General features: G+C 44.1%; 1 protein-coding gene across 1 annotated transcript in view; it reads right to left on the bottom strand.

Moving 5' to 3' along the window:
* VSIG10L2 (V-set and immunoglobulin domain containing 10 like 2) overlaps window positions 1-18,478 on the bottom strand; it is an 83,809-nt gene that overhangs the window by 25,134 nt on the left and 40,197 nt on the right. The window contains exons 7-8 of the mRNA XM_033917550.1: window positions 17,875-18,165; window positions 7,189-7,500 (exon numbers count right to left, since the gene is read on the bottom strand). Coding sequence (XP_033773441.1) covers window positions 7,189-7,500; window positions 17,875-18,165 — 603 coding nt within the window. The remainder of the gene's footprint in view (window positions 1-7,188; window positions 7,501-17,874; window positions 18,166-18,478) is intronic.

The raw sequence follows: 18,478 nt of genomic DNA, 5'->3' as shown, positions 1-18,478 counted from the left end.
CTTCAGAGGATCTCTTGTTCATCCTCTAGGTCTAGGACAGTGGTTCCCAACCCTGCCCTGGAGGACCACCAGGCCAATCAGGTTTTCAGGCTAGCCCTAATGAATATGCATGAGAGAAATTTGCATAGAATGGAAGTGACAGGCATGCAAATCTGCTCCATGCATATTCATTAGGGCTAGCCTGAAAACCCGATTGGCCTGGTGGTCCTCCAGGACAGGGTTGGGAACCACTGCTCTAGGAGACCCTTCTAGCATGTTAGTACTACACACAGTAACTCCTCACTTGTCAGCCACAGAGAATAAAGCCTTGAGGTTCAAACTGTATGAGAGGCGCAGGTTATCAACGCAGGTTTAAGCAACAAAATATGAAATGTTAAAATGATAACAAGGATGAAATGTCACAAAACCATGAAGACAAAATATGGTCAGAGAACCCACATAGATCAGTGGTTCCCAACCATGTCCTGAAGGACCACCAACCAGTCAGGTTTTCAGGATAGCCCTAATGAATATGCTTGGAGTAGATTAGCATGCCTGTCACCTCCATTATATGCAAATTTCTTTCATGCGTATTCATTAGGGTTATCCCAAACACCCAGCTGGCTGGTGGACCTCCAGGACAGGGTTGGGAACCACTGAATTAGATCATTGATCTCTGAAGCCCTATTCCCACTATGCTGAAAGAGATCTGAAGACAGAGTTTCTTTTTAATTTGATAAGATCTAGTTTCTGTTCCATAACACAAAGTTTCTTTTATTAATCAGTGACACCCACCAGAAGCCCACTTTTATGTGACAGGACTAGAACTTTCCATAGAGTATTCTGCCATCATCAAGATTGCTTTGTTCTCGGGGGGTGCTTGTGAGCTCCAACAGAAAGATATAGAAATCTTTCTCATCATTTCGAGTGCCACAGGCTTGATCATAAAGAATTTCCAAATGCTCATGCATAGGTTGCCTGTACACATTACATCTTATGGACCCCAAAAGGAAGCTCTCTTTATGACAATGCAAATTTTACAATGAGTGTTAGAAGGGACATGGTGAGCGAGGCGCAAAATCTGTACATTCCCAGATTCAGAAAGGGGTGCAAAAAGAGTTGAACAAAAGACCCGGTATGGATCACTAAAATAGTGAAGGAAGCAACAGACAATATAAAAAATTCATTCAGGAAATGAAAAAAAGACAAAACTGAGGAGAACTGGAAAGAGCACAGGAAGTATCAAAAAGAATGTTACCGTGTGGTTCGAAAAGCTAAAAGAGAGTATGAAGAGAGGCTAGCCAGGGAGGCACGAAATTTCAAACCGTTCTTCAGATATGTTAAAGGGAAACAGCCGGCTAGGGAAGAGGTGGGACCGCTGGACGACAGAGACAGGAAGGGAGTAATAAAGGAGGAGAAAGAAGTCGCGGAAAGACTTAACATGTTCTTTTCATCTGTATTTACGAACGAAGACACAACCAACATACCGGAACCTGAGCAATTCTTCAATGAAAACCTAACAGAAAAATTAACATTCATGGAAGTGAGCCTTGAAGATGTGCGCAGGCAGATAGAAAAACTAAAAACTGACAAATCCTTGGGTCCAGACAGAATCCATCCAAGGGTTCTGAAAGAATTAAAGGAGGAGATAGCGGAACTACTGCAGCAAATTTGCAACCTATCCCTGAAAACAGGCGGATCCCGGAGGATTGGAAGATAGCCAACATCACGCCCATCTTTAAAAAGGGATCAAGAGGTGACCCGGGAAACTACAGACCGGTGAGTCTGACCTCGGTTCCGGGGAAAATGGCGGAAGCACTGATAAAAGAAAACATTGATGAACATTTGGAAAGAAACGAACTTCTGAAAACAAGCCAACATGGTTTCTGCAGGGGGAGATCGTGCCTAACTAACTTATTGCACTTCTTCAAAGGAATTAACAAACGGATGGATAAAGGAGACATCATATACCTTGATTTCCAAAAAGCCTTTGCAAGGTGCCTCACGAGCGTCTACTCTGGAAACTGAAGAACAATGGGGTGGACGGAGACGTACATAGATGGATCAGAAATTGGTTGGCAGGTAGGAAACAGAGGGTAGGGGTGAAGGGCCACTACTCGGACTTGAGAAGGGTCACGAGTGGTGTTCCGCAGGGCTTGGTGCTCGGGCCGCTGCTATTTAATATATTTATAAATGATCTAGAAACAGGGACGAAGTGTGAGATAATAAAATTTGTGGACGACACTAAACTATTTAGTGGAGCTTGAACTAAAGAGGACTGCGAAAAATTGCAAAGGGACTTGAACAAACTAGGGGAATGGGTGATGAGATAGCAGATGAAGTACAACATTGAGAAATGTAAAGTATTGCATGTGGGAAGCAGAAACCCGACGTACACCTATACGATGGGAGGGATATTATTGAATGAGAGTACCCAAGAAAGGGACTTGGGGGTAATGGTGGACATGACAATGAAGCCGACGGCACAGTGCGCAGCGGCCGCTGAGAAAGCGAATAGAATGCTAGGTATAATCAAGAAGCATATTACTACCAGAACGAAATAAGTTATCCTGCCGTTGTATCGAGCCGAAAAAGAACGGGACATTCATTTGTGTGCTTCGGCCGGCTCTAAAGGCTGGGCTGAGTCAGTGCGGGGAATCGCCATCCTCCAGTCAGCCCAGGCCACCTTATTTCGCTTCAGTTTCACGCGGCGGGTAAGAGTAGCAATGAGGCCCCTCAAACACCCCCCCCCCACACACACACACACACACACATCGAAGGAAAGTAAAACAAAAAAAAAAATAATAATAGACACCATTTTGGAGGGGTCTTTAGCGGGCCCCCGACACGTGCCTAAACCCATTACCTGAAGTTTTGCATTGCTGTGTTTTGGAGTATGTCTCCTGGCTTTATTAGGGTTATGATATGACTCCAGAAAAAGGAGGATGGATTGAGACATCCAGGTTTTACTTCCATTGCTTTCAATGGAAGTAAAACCTAGATGTTTCAATCCCTCCTTTTTTCTTTTTTTCTGAAGCCATATGATAACCCTAGGGTGGTGGGGGAAAATGCTGCTACTGCTTCACAGGGACCTGGAGGGGAAAGAAAGTAACGCTGCTGCTTCTGCAAAGGAAAGTGGGGGGGGGGGGAGAGAAGGGAATGGGGGGTGGGGGAAAATGCTGCTACTGCTTCACAGGGACCTGAAGGAGAAGGGAAATAACACTGCTGCTTCTGCAAAGGAAAGTGGGGGGGGGGAAGGAGGAAAATGCTTCTGCACAGGGAAATGGGGTGAACGTGCTGCTGCACAGGGAAAAGGAGGGAAATTATGACAGACAGACAGCGGGAGGGAGAGAGACAGAAAGAAAGGAAGAAAGACACAGTGGCAGGGAGAGGGACAGAAAGACAGACAGAGAAAGGGGGCCAGGGAGAGAGAGAGAGACACAGCGGGAGGGAGAGAGACAAAAAGACATATTCTAGCACCCGTTAATGTAACGGGCTTACAGACTAGTCATAACATATTCTCTCTTAAAATTAAGCATATTACCTTACTAATATAGCATTTACTTCACAGAAATGCTGAAACAAACAATTGCCTTTTTAGTAATTTTTTTAATTTTAACCTATCGGCACATAATCGCAACTGACCTAATCGCAACTGACATAATCGCAACTGACTGAATTCCATAATATGATGCCAGCAACATGGATTCACAAGAGGCAGGTCTTGTCAGACAAATCTGATCAGTTTCTTTGACTGGGTGACCAGAGAATTGGATAGAGGGAGAGTGCTAGATGTGGTGTATTTAGATTTTAGCAAAGCCTTTGACAGTGTTTCACACAGGCATCTAATAAATAAACTCAGTGCCTTCAGGATGGACCCCTAAAATGACAGACTGGGTCAGGAACTGGTTGCGTGGAAAGCAACAGAGGGTAGTGGTCAATGGCGATCTCTCTGAGGAAAGGGATGTTACCAGTGGTGTGCCTCAAGGTTTGGTTCTTGAGTTTGTTCTTTTTGACATTTTTGTAAATGATATTGCTGAAGGGCTGTCAAGTAAGATTTGCCTCTTTGTGGATGATACCACCTGATGAAGTGAATAATATGAGGAAGAACCTAGCGAAGCTTGAAGAATGGTCTGAAATTTGGCAGCTAAGATTTAATGCTAAGAAATGTAGTCATGCTTTTGGGCTGCAAAAACCTGATGGAAAGATACAGTTTAGAGCAGGGGTGTCAAAGTCCCTCCTTGAGGGCTGCAATCCAGTCGGGTTTTCAGGATTTCCCCAATGAATATGCATGAGATCTATTTGCATGCACTGCTTTCATTGTATGCTAATAGATCTCTTGCATATTCATTGGGGAAAACCTGAAAACCCAACTGGATTGCGGCCCTTGAGGAGGGACTTTGACATCCCTTGTTTAGAGGGTGAAGAACTTTTGTGCACAAAAGAGGAACAGAACGTGGATGTGATAGTATGTGATGATCTAAAGGTGGCCAAACAGGTTGAAAAGGTGATGGCAAAAGCTAGAAGGATCTTAGGGTGCATAGGAAGAGGTATGGACAGTAGGAAAAGGAGGTATTGATGCCCCTGTAAAAAAATCAGATGGGGCCTCATTTAGAATATTGTATACAATTCTGGAGACTGCATCGTCAAAAAGATATAAACAGGATGGAGTCAGTCCAGAGGAAAGCTACTAGAATGGTCAGTGGTCTTCATCATAAGGGGACAGATTTAAAGATCTCCATATGCATACTTTGGAGGAAAGGCAGGAGAGGGAAGTTATGATAGTGATGTTTAAATACCTGTTAAGTGCCATCAACGTAAGAACAATGGTTCATCAAGCCCAGTAGCCCGTTCTCACGGTGGCCAATCCAGGTCACTAGAACCTGGCCAAAACCCAAGGAGTAGCAATATTCCATGCTACCGATCCATGCTTACCCCATGTCTTTCTCAAAAACAGACTATGGACTTTTCCTCCAGGAACTTGTCCAATCCTTTCTTAAAACCAGCTACACTATCCACTTTTACCACAACCTCTGGCAGCTCATGTTCAGATCCTAGCGACTTGGTGAACATCATCAAGTTTTCATTGCAGAATACAGAAGTAGATTGCCGGGCCTTTCTTATGCACAGTATAAATTTGATGTTGTCACCATTGTCGCATCAAACTCGATCCTCTGCTTCCAACACTGCTCATCTGCTGCTGCTCAGATGGATGGTACATCGTTAGTCTGACACCTCCGCTGATATCTATCTGCCTTGGGAGGCCCTGCTGGTAGTGAAACTACCAACAGCATAGCTTTCAGTTCTCAGATTTGCGCAAGCCACAGTGGAACAACAAGCTCATGTATGCAGTATAAATATGCATGAGGCAAATCTCTTTCATTTGAAATGAAGCTCTGGAATGAGAGGGCATTAGATAGGGTTACCATATTTGTGAAGACCAAAAAAATGACACATGGCCCTGCCTACACTCCACCCACAGCCCCACCCACATTCCACCCTTTCCTTGGTTCCCCTTCCCATCCTGTGTACCCTTTTAGTGCTTCTCTCTCTCTCCCTCTTCCAAAGCATCAGCAGTGTTGCAGTAGCCAGCCTTGAAAGGCAGTGCTGTGAACAGACTCATTGCGGCCTGCCCCATCAGGGCTTCCCTCTGTCGTGTCATCAGTGATATCATCAGTGACGCGACAGAGGGAAGGTCCCAGCGGGGCAGGCTGCAAGCAGCCCTTTCAGAGTGCTGCCTCTGCTGACCAGCCACCACCGCTGTTGCTGGTCGCTGAATCTGATTTTTTTACAATGAATTGATTCACCGATGTGAATCAATTTGAATCGGCGAATTGGGCAGCACTACTGCATACTGCCTGAAAGAAAGGAGGTAGAGCAGCAAACAGCCAGGCTTCTGTCTGGAAATATACAGTATTATCCTGGAGACTCAGATCCTGACTCGGCAATTTATGCAACTCTCCAGTCTTCAGGTAAAGTGTTCAGGTATGGTGACCATCTATTTGTATGTCTGGCTCTTGGTTAAAGTCACCGTATCTCAAAAATGATATACTGTAGCAGAATTAGAAAAGGTTCAAAGAAGAGCAAACAAAATAATAAAGGGGAAGGAACTCCTCTTGTATAAGGAAAGACTAAAGAGACTGAGGCTTTTCAGCTTGGAAAATCGATGGGGGGGGGGGAAATTATGATTAAGGTCAACAAAATCCTGAGTGGGGTAGAAAAGGTAAGAGTGAATCAATTTTTCACCTTTTCCAAAAGTACAAAAACCAAGGGACACTCAATGAAATTACACGGGAATACTTTTAAAACAAATAAGAAGAAATATACTTTTATTCTTAGAAACATGATGGCAGATAAAGGCCAAATGGCCCATCTAGTCTGCCCATCTGCAGTAACCATTATCTCTTTCTCTCTCCGAGACATCCCACGTGCCTATCCCAGGCCCTTTTGAATTCAGACGTAGTCTGTCTCCACCACCTCTTCTGGGAGAATAATTAAACTCTGGAACTCAGCAAAGGATGTGGTTACAGCAATTAGCATAGCTGGGTTTAAGAAAGGTTTGGAGAAGTCCCTGTAGAAAAAGTCCATAGTCTGCTATTGAGACAGATCGGTAGCATGGAATGCTGCTACTATTTGGATTTCTGCCAGGTATTGTGACCTGGATTGGCCACTGTTGAAAGCAGGAGACTGGGCTAGATGGACCATTGGTCTGACCCAGTATGGCTGTTCTTATGTTTTCTTCAAACTAATTTTTCATTTCTTTCTCTCATCCCTCTTTACCTTCCTATTGCTTCTTAACTCATTAGTTTATGTCACTCTCACAGCTTGGTAAGATCGCCAATAAATACATAAGTGCTAAAGTTAAGAGCAGAGATGGATCATTTATATTTTGCATAGTGTTAATATCAATTGCAGTTTAGAAATTTAGAAAGAGAATTTGATTTTGCCCAAGGTCATACAGAAAATCAGCAGCAAAGGTAGAACTAACATTCAGATCCCTTGATTTCTTCCCAGCTAGTAGTTCTGTGCTTTTACCAACAGACTCCTTTGCAATATTTTCAGCACTTTTGTTACTTTCCGGTTTGTTTTGTGTGTGTGTGTTCTTGGGCTAGCTCTGGAAGACTAGAAGATCTGGCTTCATAATGCAGCTGGTAACAAATTTAAGCACATAAGCAATTCTGGTGCTGGCTTGTCATGATGTATCATTACCTGGGGTTTTAACCTCTGAGGGGTAGCCTGTTGTCCTGTGGTTAACAGCAAGTATTCGGAAAGCGTATAGCACAGAGGGGTCCAACCCTCCTAATTTGTGGTCCCGGATCTCTGGTTGGATGTCATTGGCGACGATATCCCAGGAATCTGCATTGCCTGTGCTGCGAGAAGAGGACCTTTTGTTCACTCGCCTCTGTACCATGAACCCAGTCAAGTTCCCTATGCCTCTGGTCATCCATTCCACATCAACTTCAGTCCTATGACGGCTGTACATTAGCTTGCTGATTGTGACGTTGGGAGGGTTAGGATACTCTGTGGAAAGAAATTGGTACCTTTTCATAGTGACCAAAACAATTTTCATGCACATAGTAATCCCCATGGCAAAACAGGAAGCTCAACTGAGGCCTCCAATAGCAGTTTCAGAGTGAAGCCCAGATATATAGAATATGATGATAGCTAAAGCCTGCAGGAATTATAATTCCAATGAGTTTTTCTTTATGTATCCATTCAGAGGTGGTAAGGTGCAAATTCCATCACTGGTTATGCAATTCTTAGGTAGATGGTACAGTGGATTATGCTTAAAATGAATCAGAGAACTGGACAGAAAATGACATCAGAACTTCCACTTTGTGGCTATAATAGTTACCTCTATTAGATAAATGACTTTTGGGAAATGTGGCATACAATCCATAAATCCAGTAGTATACCTAGTATATATGACACCCAGGGCCCATCATTTTTTGACACCTACCCCCCCAACTGTATGAAAAATATGATTTTTAGTAACAAGCCACATGTCACACATGAGTACCTAGGAAAAGGTAGCATCTTACATACTGCAGTGAGCAGTACAACATCAATACACCCATTGTAAAACTAAACAAGCCAGACTAGTACAGATCAATCCTACAGTCAATCCTAACAGAAAACCATGTCTTTCGAACACACAGAACACAGAAAACACCTTTGCCTAGTAAGTATTCACAAACTAACCCCTCCCCCTTTTACAAAATTGTAGTGCGGTTTTTAGCCACGGTGGCAATAGCTTAGACTCTCATAGAATTCTGAGCATCAGAGTTGTTACTACTATAGAATGACACGGTGGCGGTTTACCCGCGGCTACCGCGTTTAGCCGTGGGTAACCCGCCGAAACGGGGAAAGAAAAATAGCAGTCGCTGCGGAGACGGGGACAAGGCCATTCTCCGCCCTGTGGAGCGGTGAATGGTCTTGTCTCCGCAGTGAGGCATCAAGGATCGCGCGGTCCCCGCAGCTCCTGCCCGCTCGATGGATCTTAGCCAGCTTCCTCCCTTCACCTCACCTTAGTTTGCAGGTTTTTCTTTTCGGCGACCTGCATGCTTTCAAAAAGCCACGCTCACGGGGCTGCTCAGTGTTCAATCTTCTGCTCTGACGCATCCGGAAACAGGAAGTTGCAGCAGAGCAGAAGATTGAACAGTGAGCAGCAAGCGACGGGCAGGTTCCGGCCCGGGAGGCCGACAGGATCAGGTCAAGCGCCCCGAGGAAAATGGCCTCATTGGTGTGAAAGTGACGGGCGCTCCTCCTCCCATGGATCTGCCACCCCCTCCCCAGAAGAATGCCTACGCCCGGCTCGTGCAGCAGCATCACAGCCCCCGCTTCAGGTTCTTCTTGAATCACATCGCCGACATAACGCACCTGCACGAGGGCGCCCCGAAGGAGGAGCCGGACGCGGCCCCTAGCAAAGGCCCTGCACCGGTCAAAAGGAGAGGAGAGGATGAGTCGAGGAAAGCCGGGCTGCTCATCGTCGTCGACGCTTCGGGCAGCAGAGTCGTGTTCAGTTGCGCAAACGAAGAGGAGGGCGGCAAAGTGCAACCGAGAAGAAAGAGGGCAGGTTGGCCAAGGAGCAGCCTCGCCCCGCTTCCTTGCTCTCTAGTCCAATTCAAGGTGAGGCTTTTGGCCCCTTCCTTCTGCGCTGGCAAGACTAGGCATGATATATCAGTGCTAGGAAGTAGAGAGTAGGGGGAAATGATGGGTTTTCAATGGGTGAAAACTCCGGAGGGAGCTCAAGAAGCTCCTTTGAGCTTGGGCTGGTGAAGGAAATGCTGGCACAGGAAGTAGAGGGTTCTTTTTGCTTTCTGGGGCTCATTTGCAAGTAAACTTCCTTAGACAATGACATCCTAAGCCTTCCTTCACAACCCCAGGTGCTTTCTCCCTATCTGCTCCTCATCAACTAGCCCTAGTCTTAGCTGTGGATGATATCTCCTTCAATTTATTTATCCCACTAATACCAAAGAAGGTTCAAGGTGAGGAAGGTAGATAGGCCACGCGAGAGGAGCTGAAGGGTGGTAGAAAGGAACACATGGTAAAGGAGGGAGGGAAGGGTGGTGGTGGAAAGGAATAGAACAGACATTGAAGGAGGGTGAAGGGAAATGTGGAAGACAGAGTGAGGAGAAGATGCTGGAAGGGAAGAAGACAGATGATAGACTATGGGGGAGCGGAGGGAAGAAGATGGGTGCTAGACCAATTGGGGGGGGTGAAGGGAGAGGCATAGTAACAGCAAATGGAAGATGCAGAGAGAAGGCACACAGTGGATTGAAGGAATTGAATGAGAAGATGTGGAAAGCAAAAACCAGACAACAAAGGTAGAAAAAAAAAATTATATTTATTTATTTTTTGCTTTAGGATAAAGTAGTATATTAGTTGTGTTGATAAAAATTTATAAACAAAGCCCTGCCAGCTGAACAACTCTTTCTCTAGTTCAGCAGCCAGAACTTTGATTTATAAGAAAGGAATAAGCTAAATATTACAGTACTAAGGCTTATATGAATGCTGCGGGGACGGTGACGGGGTGGTGAATGGGATGGCAGTGGTGGTGACGGGGCGGTGAAAGGAATGGCGGTGACGGTGACGGGGCGCTGAAAGGAATGGCGGTGATGGGGCGGTGCAGAGGATGGTGGGCTGGGGCCGGGGCAGTGACGGGGACAGATTTTTTTCCCTGTGTCATTCTCTAGTTACTACCATGGCTGGTGCTAAAAAAACGCTCTACAGTTTTGTAAAAGGGGGGATAAAATAGAAATATGTATTCAAAGGTTAAACTGAACTACCAAGAAGCTGAACTCTGTATACAATGCAACACTGCAGAAATAGAATTTTTTTTTTCTACATTTGTCTTCTCTGGTTTCTGCTTTTCTCAGCTTCTTGTCACTCTCTTCCTTTCATCCACTGTTTGCCTCTCTTTATATGGCATCTTCTCTCCTTCTATGCCCCTTCCAGAAACTGTATGCCTCCCCCTTCCATCTCTCCCTTCACCCCCATTGGTCTGGCATCCATCTTCTTCCCTTCCCTCCTCCAATGGTCTGACATCTCTCTCCTCTCCTTCCCTTCCCTTCCCTCTCCCACACCCCTATGGTCTGGCATTTCACTCTCTTCTTGCCCTTCCCTTTTCTTTCCTCATCTTCCTTCTCAATTTATTTTCTTGATCTGTCTAGATTACGTTCTTACTACCCTGTCATCAATTTCCCTATTCACTGTCTATCTACAACTTGCCACCTCTTTCCCTCACCCCATTCATTTTTTCACTAACTCAATATTCTTCCCCCAATCATGTGCCCTCTTTTTATTTATCCCCTCCTTCCATCATGTGCCCTCGTTCTCTACCCCTTCCATCCAGCATTTGCTTCCTTCTTTCTTCCATCCAGTATAGGCTCCCCCTCTACCCCCCCATTAACATTCAATTTCTGCCCTTTCTCTCTCTCTGTCCACCCCTCTTCCATCAGCATCTGCCCCCTTTCTTTCCCTCCAACCCAATTGCATCCAGTATCCTTCCCCCTTATGTCTCTCTCCCCTTTCCCTGCACACCAATTCCATCAGCATCTGCCCCTTCTTTCCCTCCACCATCCTTCCATCCTTCCACAACAATATCCTATTCCTTTCTCTCTCCCTCCATCCCAATGCCACGCAGCATACTTGTTCTGGAACAGAGACATCAGCCATGGGGAGATGCAACAAGGTTCTGCGATGACTACAGCTGCTGGCTCTGCTCTGGAAGAAGTAAGTGACGTCGGAGGGGGGTAGATCGGAAGACGTGGGGAGTTGCTGCAAGGTCCCACAATGACTGTGGCTGCCGGTCCACCCCTTCCGACATCACTTACTTCTGAGCAGAGCCGCCTGCCAGTCCACCCCCTCTGACGTCACATGTTCCGGAGCAGAGCCAGCAGATGCAGTCATCACGGGACCTTGCTGCACTTCCCCATGGCTGCCAACTCTGCTCCAGAACAAGTACGTTGGAGGGGGTGGGCTGGCAGCTGCGCTAAAGTGCAGGTCCCATGGCAGAATAGGGCTGGAGGTTCCGGACCCGGCAAGCTGTGCACCCCCTAGGGTGTGCACCCGGGATAATCTTTCCACCCCCCCCCTCCCCCACGCCACTGCATAAATCTCTTCAGCCTCAAACTCTGGACAGTGAGTCCAGTGCAGCACAAGTAGTACTGCTTCCAGCTTGCCAAGACTTAAGGTTACCATATGGCTCTAGTAAAGGGAGGCTGGATTGAAATATCCAGGCATTACTTCCATCCCAACTTACAATAGGAAAAGGAGGAAAACATGGATGTGTTGTAACATTTTAAACCACAAACTCCATAGTAAAATACAGAGACAACAGCACAGCAGTAGCCCCAAGAAAAAAAAGTCTTTTCTTAGCACAGAATTCATATCTCAACAAAACTAGCACAGCTCATCCTAAACAGCTATATTCTACTTATTTAATATTGAAGTTGAAATGAATGCTGAGACAAGCAAAAATTTTCTTTTTGATATCCCCCCATATTCCTCCTTGGGCTTTATCAGAAAAACATACACTGTATATACGATCGGTGGTGGCCCCCAGAGGCATAGGTGCTCTTTAAAATTAAATTCTGGGAGCTGAACAGATAATTCTGAACTTATGGGTAGGAGCAAAATGATAAGCTGTAATAAAAAGCAGTAACGCAGGTTCCTGACTCACATGGTAAGAGACTATTGTTTGCAAGCCACTTTGCAAGAAGTGGTACTTAGAGAATGACACAGGGACAAAGTTTGTCTGCATTCCCGCCCCATCCTCACAAGTTCTGTCCCTGTCCTTGCAGGTTCCATCTCAGTCTTGCTGATTATATAAATTCTGGGCATCTATTTTGATCGTAAACTCTTTTGATTTCCACATTAATTCTCTAGTTAGAAAATCTCATTTCTTATTCTGGAAATTAAGAACAATTAAGTTGTACTTCGACTTTTTCTCATTTAGATTGCTGGTTACATAGTAACATAGTAACATAGTAGATGACGGCAGATAAAGACCCGAATGGTCCATCCAGTCTGCCCAACCTGATTCAATTTAAATTTTTTAATTTTTTCTTCTTAGCTTTACCCAGTACTGTGCTTGGGTTCCAACTGCCGAAATCTCTGTTAAGACTTACTCCAGCCCATCTACACCCTCCCAGACATTGAAGCCCTTCCCAGCCCATCCTCCACCAAACGGCCATATACAGACACAGACCGTGTAAGTCTGCCCAGTACTGGCCTTAGTTCAATATTTAATCTTATTTTCTGATTCTAGATCCTCTGTGTTCATCCCACACTTCTTTGAACTCAGTCACAGTTTTACTCTCCACCACCTCTCTCGGGAGTGCATTCCAGGCATCCACCACTCTTTCCGTAAAGTAGTATTTCCTAACATTGCCTTTGAATCTACCACCCCTCAACCTCAAATTATGTCCTCTAGTTTTACCATTTTCCTTTCTCTGAAAAAGATTTTGTTCTACGTTAATACCCTTCAAATATTTGAACGTCTGAATCATATCTCCCCTGTCTCTCCTTTCCTCTAGGAGTCTAGGATATACATATTCAGGGCTTCCAGTCTCTCCTCATACGTCTTCTGGTGCAAGCATCCTATCATTTTCGTCGCTCTCCTCTGGACCGCCTCAAGTCTTCTTACGTCCTTCACCAGATACGGTCTCCAAAATTGAACACAATACTCCAAGTGGGGCCTTACCAATGACCAGTACAGGGGCATCAACACCTTCTTCCTTCTACTGACTACGCCTCTCTTTATACAGCCCAGCATCCTTCTGGCAGCAGCCACTGCCTTGTCACACTGTTTTTTCACCTTTAGATCTTCGGACACTATCACCCCAAGGTCCCTCTCCTCGTCCGTGCATATCAGCTTCTCTCCTCCCAGCATATACGGTTCCTTCCTATTAATAATCCCCAAATGCATTACTTTGCATTTCTTTGCATTGAATTTTAGTTGCCAGGCATTAGACCATTCCTCTAACTTTTGCAGATCCTTTTTCATATTTTCCACTCCCTCTTCGGTGTCTACTCTGTTACAAATCTTGGTATCATCTGCAAAAAGGAACACTTTTCCTTCTAACCCTTCAGCGATGTCACTCACAAACATATTGAACAGGATTGGCCCCAGCACTGATCCCTGAGGGATTCCACTACTCACCTTTCCTTCCTTCGAGCGACTTCCATTAACCACCACCCTCTGGCGTCTGTCCGACAGCCAGTTTCTGACCCAGTTCACTACTTTGGTTCCTAACTTCAGCCCTTCAAGTTTGTTCAACAGCCTCCTATGAGGCACTGTATCAAAGGCTTTGCTGAAATCCAAGTAAATTACATCTAGCATATGTCCTCGATCCAGCTCTCTGGTTACCCAATCAAAAAATTAAATCAGGTTCGTTTGGCACAATTTACCTTTTGTAAAGCCATGTTGCCTCAGATCCTGTAACCCATTAGATTCAAAGAAGTACACTATCCTTTCTTTCAGCAAAACTTCCATTATTTTTCCAACAACTGAAGTGAGGCTCACCGACCTGTAGTTTCCTGCTTCATCCCTGTGATCACTTTTATGAATAGGGACCACATCCGCTCTCCTCCAATCCCCAGGAATCACTCCTGTCTCCAGAGATTTGTTGAACAAGTCTTTAATAGGACTCGCCAGAACCTCTTTGAGCTCCCTTAGTATCCTGGGATGGAACCCGTCTGGTCCCATTGCTTTGTCCACCTTCAGTTTTTCAAGTTGCTCATAAACACCCTCCTCCGTGAACAGCGCAGAATCTACTCCATTTTCTCGTGTAACTTTGCTAGACAATCTCAGTCCTTCTCCAGGATTTTCTTCTGTGAACACAGAACAGAAGTATTTGTTTAGCACATTCGCTTTCTCCTCATCACTTTCCACATATTGGTTCCCAGCATCTTTTAGCCTAACAATTCCATTTTTCATCTTCCTCCTTTCACTAATATATCTGAAAAATTTTTTATCTCCCTTTTTTACATTTTTAGCCATTTGTTCTTCCGCCTGTGCTTTCGCCAGACGTATCTCTCTCTTGACTTCTTTCAGTTTCACCCTGTAGCCCTTTCTGCTCTCCTCTTCTTGGTTTTTTTAATATTTCACGAACGCCAACTCTTTCGCCTTTATTTTCTCAGCCACTAGGTTGAAGAACCATATCGGCTTCCTTTTTCTCTTGTTTTTATTGATTTTCTTCACATAAAGGTCCGTAGTCATTTTTATCGCTCCTTTCAGCTTAGACCACTGTCTTTCCACTTCTCTTATGTCCTCCCATCCTAACAGCTCTTTCTTCAGGTACTCTCCCTCTTCAGGTACTCAATCTCTTATTTTCAGTACATTGGAATATTGTAATGTGCTCTATCTTTCGATATCCAAGAAAAATTTAAAAAGGTTGCAGATTATCTAGAATACTGCTGTGCGTTTGATTTTTGAACTGAAAAGATCCGATCATGTGATTCAGCATTACCATAAACTGCATTGGTTGCCAATAGAGGCAAGAGTTAAGTTCAGCTGTACTATATCTGGCAAAGGACACAAAAGACTTGAAGCAGTCCAGAAGAGGGTGACGAAAATGATAGGAGGTTTGTGCTAAAAGACGTATGAGGAGAGACTGGAAGCCCTGAATATGTATACCTTAGAAGATAGGAGGAACAGGGGAAATATGATTCAGATGTTCAAATATTTGAAAGGTATTAGCGTAGAACAAAATCTTTTCCAGAGAAAGGAAAACGGTATAACCAGAGGACATAATTTGAGGTTGAGGGGTGGGAGACTCAAGAGCAATGTAAGGAAATTCTTCTTTACGGAGAGGGTGGTAGATGCCTGGAATGCGCTCCCGAGAGAGGTGGTGGAGAGTAAATCTGTGACTGAGTTCAAAGAAGCATGGGATGAACACAGAGGATCTAGAATCAGAAAATAATAGTAAATTTTGAATAAGTAAGGCCAGTACTGGGCGGGCTTTCACAGTCTGTGTCTGTATATGGCTGTTTGAAGGAAGATGGGCTGGGAAGGGCTTCAGTGGCTAGGAGGGTGTAGATGGACTGGAGTGAGCTTTGACGGAGACCGGGCAAAGCGTTGGATTCTTGACCAGAAATAGCTAAGAAGAAGAAAAAATGTCCAACAAATTTTTAGATTGAATCAGGTTGGGCAGACTGGATGGACCATTCGGGTCTTTATCTGCCGTCATCTACTATGTTACTTTGTATATATGTTTTAAGGCTCTTAGTGGGCTATTACCCAGTTATTTCATGGATCATTTTAAATTTGTCAATAGAAAACATCTACGTGATCTTCGGCTCTTTGACTTTCCTTCTTAGCGTATCAGGCAGCATTACAGGATAAACAAGTTAGTATGTATCTTTCTATTTCTTTTTTTTTTTAAATAAATTTTTATTAATTTTGAAAATATAAAATACAAAAGAAAACACCATCATAACATCATAAAGCACATACAGCCAAAAGTCAGAGCTTCTCATCTAAACAAATATCCTTTAACGAAATACATCAGACATATTAATCATCATATGGTAAAACAATCCGAACCTCAATACATCCCCTTCCCCCCCCATCCCACCCCCCTACCCTCCTAATCCAATACTAAGCTCTTGTGGAGTGAGGAAGACCTCCAAGTAACATAACCAGACCATACCATCCTATAAGGCTCCATGCGCATCCGCCGCATGGCAGTCAATTTACACATCAACTGAATCGTATCCAAACGATTAAGCAAGTATTCTCGCTCAGGCACCTTAGCGGAACGCCAACAACCCGCCAAAGCCACCCTTGCTAAAGAGATCACAAAAACAGCCAACCTATGTTCCTGGGAAGAAAACCCAGGAAAAGGCAAATTGAGTAAGCAACACTCCATCAACAACGGAATATGCTTCCCTATAACTTGAACCAATATCTGCCCCACCATATTCCAATAGTCCCGAGCCTCAGGGCAGGACCACCAAATATGCCTGAAAGAACCTACCTGACCACATATCTTTCTATTTCTACTTCTTATTTGGCATTTAAAAAAATCTATGAAGACTGATCTATTTCCACACAGAACTGTGAGGTAACTGTGGTATATAAGAAATTTTGTTATGTTATGTTATTTTATCCCTGCCCCATCCCAGCAGACTGTTCTTATTTACACTAGCCTCAAACACTTAAGATTTTATATTTCAATCTTTTTATTAAAGTACAAAAAAGGACAATATTCTGTACAGCTATTTATAAATCACAAATATAGCCTTCCATTTCTAGCTGTCTTTGCTACAACCTTCCCAAATATTCAGTTGCCTATTGGATTGTCTTTCAGACATGGGTGTAGAAGAGAACCTAAACTGTGTAGTGGATGAACAGGGAAAAAATGTCTATTAAATGGTAAGTGTCTTGATGCCAGCAACAATGGATGAATCAGTTGCAGTAACAGTAAAATGCTTGAGCAGCTGGGCATATAATGGAAGGATGTTGCAGATGACAGCCTGACCCAGAAAATCAGCAATGGCCAACAACCATTAGAGTACAATGCTGTAACAGAACAAAAAATTATAGTGCTTCCCTATGTCCAAGGAGTAACAGACTGCATAGGAGAACTACTAAGAAAAATTAACATCAAAACAGTCTACAGTGCACTACAAAAACTCACATCTACACTCACACATGTGAAAGACCAGTTACCTCTGCTCCAAATCTCTGTGGTGTACGAAATCTCATGCAGCTATGGCCAATCTTACATTGGTGAAACTGGACACACTGTAAAGGAAAGGCTGAAAGAGCACAAGAGACATCACAAGCTAGCTGTAGCCCTCCATAGCAGGGAAACCTGTCATACGATTAGATTTGAGAACACAAAAGTTCTTGAGAAAAAAGATCACTGGTGGCCAAGAAGAATCAAAGAAGCAACAGAGACAGCAAGACACACCAATAACTTCAATGGAGATAAAGGGCTCTCCATAAACGAAGCATGCCAACTTCTCATCCAAAAGAAATTCAGTGCAACAAGGACTGGGGCTGAGGACAAACGCCTTCTCCCTCCATCTAAAAGTTTCTTTTTTTGTCTGTCAGAATTCAAAAAATGTGACCACAGACTTTCCCACCAAAATTTAAAATTGGGTCCAATGAACGTTCTGCCAAAATTCAAATTTCCCGCCAGAATTCAAATTTGTGACCAACAAACTTTTCCGCCAATATTCAAATTCATGACTAAGAGACCTCCCTGTTCTCAATCAGGTCAGTGAACCCACTATCTATAAAGGCAAACTGCAGACCTCACAGCATACCCTGAAGAAAGCCACAGCATAATGGCTGAAACGTCGATTCTACTTACCCAGACGTGGCAAGACCTGGAAGACAGCAACAATCAATATGGAGAAAGTTACTTTAAATGGACTCACTTTTGACCTGAAGGCTTATGGAAAGGTTGGAGCTCCCCACTGCATTGAATGCTGAACATTTGTAGATGCCACTGTCATCGCTCCATGCAGTATCCCAGATGGTGAGATTGGACCAGCTACTCTCTTGCAGGATACTATATTTCTGTGAATCCGGCACGATGACCATGTTCTTGTTATTGTACCAGAACATCTCTGAAGTTGGTTGAGCACTTTTGAGAAAGCAGCTGAGTTGTGCCGTTCCACCATCAAATAAAGACACTGAGTTACTCTGTGCTTCAAGCCTGGGTGTTTCTGCAAGGGTCAGGATGTATGATTAAAAGAATGATCTATTGAGGTTAACAGTGCAGTTTCAGGAACACATGTTCATTTATCAGTATTGGCATATTCTCGTAAAATCTTATCAGTACATTCGTTTTGTACTTCTCCAGAAAGAAGAATATCTGTTAACATTATGATATTCTTTTGTTGGACCAGCAGTGAAGGAGCAGCCTAGTGGTTAGAACAGCAGATTTTGAACCACAGAAGCCAGGTCTCGAATCCCGTTTCTCTTATGCTGATGTTCTTGTGATCTTGGACAAGTCACTTCATCCTCCATTACTTCAGT

This window comes from Geotrypetes seraphini, chromosome 13 (assembly GCF_902459505.1).
Source record: "Geotrypetes seraphini chromosome 13, aGeoSer1.1, whole genome shotgun sequence".
Taxonomy (NCBI): domain Eukaryota; kingdom Metazoa; phylum Chordata; class Amphibia; order Gymnophiona; family Dermophiidae; genus Geotrypetes; species Geotrypetes seraphini.
Note: the sequence above shows the minus strand (reverse complement) of the source record. Positions and strands in the feature narration are given on the sequence as shown.